This window comes from Antedon mediterranea, chromosome 6, assembly GCF_964355755.1.
Source record: "Antedon mediterranea chromosome 6, ecAntMedi1.1, whole genome shotgun sequence".
NCBI lineage: Eukaryota > Metazoa > Echinodermata > Crinoidea > Comatulida > Antedonidae > Antedon > Antedon mediterranea.
The window spans coordinates 24,385,047-24,391,540 of record NC_092675.1 but is presented as its reverse complement, the minus strand read 5'-3'; the positions used below and the strand labels follow the sequence as shown (position 1 = coordinate 24,391,540).

Below are 6,494 nucleotides of genomic sequence, written 5' to 3'. Positions count from 1 at the left end.
GTATGTGTTGCTGCTACGGTCGGTGAATCAATTACTGTTTCTGCGTTATGTGAAGATGGATCAATTGCCAATGCAACAGTAACTCCAAAAACCACCGGTGATTGTCAAGTAGGAACTTGTAGCGAAGTTGCTCTTATTCTCCAATGTCGGGAACAAACAACACAATTACCAGAAATATTTACTACACCGTATGTAATGGGTTGTGTTCATATTCAAACTTGTGCTGACGACCAGTGTCTTGAACCAGTTATTTTTACAAACATAAGGTAAGTTTTAAATAATAAACCAAAGTTATTCTCCCATATTTTATGGGAATTAAGTATTGATGCCGTATGTTCATTGATATTATTTTCTGTTAAATTTACTATTGTTTGTTTACCTGTTTTGTTTTAGCGTGTTGGAGAAGTCATCAGGAATAATTGATATGCATACCACTAATGTTAACAGTACTATATGTGTTGCTGCTACGGTCGGTGAATCAATTACTATTTCTGCGTTATGTGAGGATGGCTCAATTGCTAATGCAACAGTCATTCCGGAAACTACCGGTGATTGTGTGGTAGGAACTTGTAGCGAAGTTGCTCTTATTCTCCAATGTCGGGAACAAACAACACAATTACCAGAATCATTTACTACACCGTATGCAATGGGATGTGTTCATATTCAAACTTGTGGTGATGACCAATGTCTTGAACCAGTTATTTTTACAAACATAACGTAAGTTTTAAATAATATGTTTGGTTACAAATCAAAGTTATTCTCCCATATTTTATGGAAATTAAGTATTGAGGCTGTATGTTCATTGATGATATTATTTTGTATTACATTTACTATTGTTTGTTTACCTGTTTTGTTTTAGCGTGTTGGAGAAGTCATCAGGAATAATCGAAATGCATACCACTAATGTTAACGGTACTGTATGTGTTGCAGCTACGGTCGGTGAATCAATTACTATTTCTGCGTTATGTGAGGATGGCTCAATTGCCAATGCAACAGTAACTCCGGAAACTACCGGTGATTGTCAAGTAGGAACTTGTAGCGAAGTTGCTCTTATTCTCCAATGTCGGGAACAAACAACACAATTACCAGAAACATTTACTACACCGTATGCAATGGGTTGTGTTCATATTCAAACTTGTGCTGACGACCAGTGTCTTGAACCAGTTATTTATACAAACATAACGTAAGTTTTAAATAATATGTTTCGGTAACAAATCAAAGTTATTCTTCCATAATTGATAGAAATTAAATATTGAGGCTGTATGTTCATTGATGATATTATTTTCTGTTAAATTTACTATTGTTTCTTTACCTGTTTTGTTTTAGCGTGTTGGAGAAGTCATCAGGAATAATTGAAATGCATACCACTAATGTTAACGGTACTGTATGTATTGCTGCTACGGTCGGTGAATCAATTACTGTTTCTGCGTTATGTGAAGATGGATCAATTGCCAATGCAACAGTCACTCCGGAAACCACCGGTGATTGTGTTGTAGGAACTTGTAGCGAAGTTGCTCTTATTCTCCAATGTCGGGAACAAACAACACAATTACCAGAAATATTTACTACACCGTATGCAATGGGTTGTGTTCATATTCAAACTTGTGCTGACGACCAGTGTCTTGAACCAGTTATTATTTCAAACATAACGTAAGTTTTAAATAACATGTTTCGGTTACAAACCAAAGTTATTCTTTCATATTTCATGGAAATGAAGTATTGAGGCTGTATGTTCATTGATGATATTATTTTCTGTTATATTTACTATTGTTTGTTTACCTGTTTTGTTTTAGCGTGTTGGAGAAGTCATCAGGAATAATTGAAATGCATACCACTAATGTTAACGGTACTGTATGTTTTGCTGCTACGGTCGGTGAATCAATTACTATTTCTGCGTTATGTGAGGATGGCTCAATTGCTAATGCAACAGTCATTCCGGAAACCACCGGTGATTGTGTTGTAGGAACTTGTAGCGAAGTTGCTCTTATTCTCCAATGTCGGGAACAAACAACACAATTACCAGAATCATTTACTACACCGTATGCAATGGGATGTGTTCATATTCAAACTTGTGGTGATGACCAATATCTTGAACCAGTTATTTTTACAAACATAACGTAAGTTTTAAATACTATGTTTGGTTACAAATCAAAGTTATTCTCCCATATTTTATGGAAATTAAGTATTGAGGCTGTATGTTCATTGATGATATTATTTTCTGTTAAATTTACTATTGTTTCTTTACCTGTTTTGTTTTAGCGTGTTGGAGAAGTCATCAGGAATAATTGAAATGCATACCACTAATGTTAACGGTACTGTATGTGTTGCTGCTACGGTCGGTGAATCAATTACTGTTTCTGCGTTATGTGAAGATGGATCAATTGCCAATGCAACAGTCACTCCGGAAACCACCGGTGATTGTGTTGTAGAAACTTGTAGCGAAGTTGCTCTTATTCTCCAATGTCGGGAACAAACAACACAATTACCAGAAATATTTACTACACCGTATGCAATGGGTTGTGTTCATATTCAAACTTGTGCTGACGACCAGTGTCTTGAACCAGTTATTTTTACAAACATAACGTAAGTTTTAAATAATATGTTTGGTTACAAATCAAAGTTATTCTCCCATATTTTATGGAAATTAAGTATTGAGGCTGTATGTTCATTGATGATATTATTTTCTGTTAAATTTACTATTGTTTGTTTACCTGTTTTGTTTTAGCGTGTTGGAGAAGTCATCAGGAATAATTGAAATGCATACCACTAATGTTAACGGTACTGTATGTATTGCTGCTACGGTCGGTGAATCAATTACTGTTTCTGCGTTATGTGAAGATGGATCAATTGCCAATGCAACAGTCACTCTGGAAACCACCGGTGATTGTGTTGTAGGAACTTGTAGCGAAGTTGCTCTTATTCTCCAATGTCGGGAACAAACAACACAATTACCAGAAATATTTACTACACCGTATGCAATGGGTTGTGTTCATATTCAAACTTGTGCTGACGACCAGTGTCTTGAACCAGTTATTATTTCAAACATAACGTAAGTTTTAAATAACATGTTTCGGTTACAAACCAAAGTTATTCTTTCATATTTCATGGAAATGAAGTATTGAGGCTGTATGTTCATTGATGATATTATTTTCTGTTATATTTACTATTGTTTGTTTACCTGTTTTGTTTTAGCGTGTTGGAGAAGTCATCAGGAATAATTGAAATGCATACCACTAATGTTAACGGTACTGTATGTTTTGCTGCTACGGTCGGTGAATCAATTACTATTTCTGCGTTATGTGAGGATGGCTCAATTGCTAATGCAACAGTCATTCCGGAAACCACCGGTGATTGTGTTGTAGGAACTTGTAGCGAAGTTGCTCTTATTCTCCAATGTCGGGAACAAACAACACAATTACCAGAATCATTTACTACACCGTATGCAATGGGATGTGTTCATATTCAAACTTGTGGTGATGACCAATATCTTGAACCAGTTATTTTTACAAACATAACGTAAGTTTTAAATACTATGTTTGGTTACAAATCAAAGTTATTCTCCCATATTTTATGGAAATTAAGTATTGAGGCTGTATGTTCATTGATGATATTATTTTCTGTTAAATTTACTATTGTTTCTTTACCTGTTTTGTTTTAGCGTGTTGGAGAAGTCATCAGGAATAATTGAAATGCATACCACTAATGTTAACGGTACTGTATGTGTTGCTGCTACGGTCGGTGAATCAATTACTGTTTCTGCGTTATGTGAAGATGGATCAATTGCCAATGCAACAGTCACTCCGGAAACCACCGGTGATTGTGTTGTAGGAACTTGTAGCGAAGTTGCTCTTATTCTCCAATGTCGGGAACAAACAACACAATTACCAGAAATATTTACTACACCGTATGCAATGGGTTGTGTTCATATTCAAACTTGTGCTGACGACCAGTGTCTTGAACCAGTTATTTTTACAAACATAACGTAAGTTTTAAATAATATGTTTGGTTACAAATCAAAGTTATTCTCCCATATTTTATGGAAATTAAGTATTGAGGCTGTATGTTCATTGATGATATTATTTTCTGTTAAATTTACTATTGTTTGTTTACCTGTTTTGTTTTAGCGTGTTGGAGTCATCAGGAATAATTGAAATGCATACCACTAATGTTAACGGTACTTTATGTGTTGCTGCTACGGTCGGTGAATCAATTACTGTTTCTGCGTTATGTGAAGACGGATCAATTGCCAATGCAACAGTCACTCCGGAAACCACCGGTAATTGTGTTGTAGGAACTTGTAGCGAAGTTGCTCTTATTCTCCAATGTCGGGAACAAACAACACAATTACCAGAATCATTTACTACACCGTATGCAATGGGATGTGTTCATATTCAAACTTGTGGTGATGACCAATGTCTTGAACCAGTTATTTTTACAAACATAACGTAAGTTTTAGATACTATGTTTGGTTACATATCAAAGTTATTCTCCCATATTTTATGGAAATTAAGTATTGAGGCTGTATGTTCATTGATGATATTATTTTCTGTTAAATTTACTATTGTTTGTTTACCTGTTTTGTTTTAGCGTGTTGGAGAAGTCATCAGGAATAATTGAAATGCATACCACTAATGTTAACGGTACTGTATGTGTTGCTGTTACGGTCGGTGAATCAATTACTGTTTCTGCGTTATGTGAAGATGGATCAATTGCCAATGAAACAGTCACTCCGGAAACCACCGGTGATTGTCAAGTAGGAACTTGTAGCGAAGTTGCTCTTATTCTCCAATGTCGGGAACAAACAACACAATTACCAGAAACATTTACTACACCGTATGCAATGGGATGTGTTCATATTCAAACTTGTGGTGATGACGAATGTCTCGAACCAGTTATTTTTACCAACATAACGTAAGTTTTAAATAATATGTTCGGTTACAAATCAAAGTCATTCTCCCATATTTTATGGAAATTAAGTATTGAGGCTGTATGTTCATTGATGATATTATTTTCTGTTAAATTTACTATTGTTTGTTTACCTGTTTTGTTTTAGCGTGTTGGAGAAGTCATCAGGAATAATTGAAATGCACACCACTAATGTTAACGGTACTGTATGTGTTGCTGCTACGGTCGGTGAATCAATTACTATTTCTGCGTTATGTGAGGATGGCTCAATTGCTAATGCAACAGTCATTCCGGAAACCACCGGTGATTGTGTGTTGGGAACTTGTAGCGAAGTTGCTCTTATTCTCCAATGTCGGGAACAAACAACACAATTACCAGAAACATTTACTACACCGTATGCAATGGGTTGTGTTCATATTCAAACTTGTGCTGACGACCAGTGTCTTGAACCAGTTATTTTTACAAACATAACGTACGTTTTAAATAATATGTTTCGGTAACAAATCAAAGTTATTCTTCCATAATTTATAGAAATTTAGTATTGATGCCGTATTTTCATTGATGATATTATTTTCTATTACATTTACTATTGTTTGTTTACCTGTTTTGTTTTAGCGTGTTGGAGAAGTCATCAGGAATAATTGAAATGCATACCACTAATGTTAACGGTACTGTATGTGTTGCTGCTACGGTCGGTGAATTAATTACTATTTCTGCATTATGTGAGGATGGCTCAATTGCTAATGCAACTGTCATTCCGGAAACCACCGGTGAGTGTGTGGTAGGAACTTGTAGCGAAGTTGCTCTTATTCTCCAATGTCGGGAACAAACAACACAATTACCAGAATCATTTACTACACCGTATGCAATGGGATGTGTTCATATTCAAACTTGTGGTGATGACCAATGTCTTGAACCAGTTATTTTTACAAACATAACGTAAGTTTTAAATAATATGTTTGGTTACAAATCAAAGTTATTCTCCCAAATATTATGGAAATTAAGTATTGAGGCTGTATGTTCATTGATGATATTATTTTCTGTTAAATTTACTATTGTTTGTTTACCTGTTTTGTTTTAGCGTGTTGGAGAAGTCATCAGGAATAATTGAAATGCATTCCACTAATGTTAACGGTACTGTATGTGTTGCTGCTACGGTCGGTGAATCAATTACTGTTTCTGCGTTATGTGAAGATGGATCATTTGCCAATGCAACAGTCACTCCGGAAACCACCGGTGATTGTCAAGTAGGAACTTGTAGCGAAGTTGCTCTTATTCTCCAATGTCGGGAACAAACAACACAATTACCAGAAACATTTACTACACCGTATGCAATGGGTTGTGTTCATATTCAAATTTGTGCTGACCACCAGTGTCTTGAACCAGTTATTTTTACAAACATAACGTAAGTTTTAAATAATATGTTTCGGTAACAAATCAAAGTTATTCTTCCATAATTGATAGAAATTAAGTATTGATGCCGTATTTTCATTGATGATATTATTTTCTTTACTTTTTGTTTTAGCGTGTCTGAGAAGTCATCAGGAATAATTGAAATGCATACCACTAATGTTAACGGTACTGTATGT

At 35.2% G+C, this 6,494-nt stretch overlaps 1 protein-coding gene across 1 annotated transcript; it reads left to right on the top strand.

Annotated features, from left to right (window-relative positions):
- Positions 1–5,393: 5,393 nt before the first annotated feature.
- LOC140052518 (uncharacterized) lies at positions 5,394–6,314 on the top strand. The gene is made up of 3 exons (XM_072098127.1): positions 5,394–5,401; positions 5,521–5,844; positions 5,987–6,314. The coding sequence occupies exons 1-3, from the start codon at positions 5,394–5,396 to the stop codon at positions 6,312–6,314; spliced, it is 660 nt and encodes a 219-aa protein (XP_071954228.1).
- The last annotated feature ends 180 nt before the right edge of the window (positions 6,315–6,494 follow it).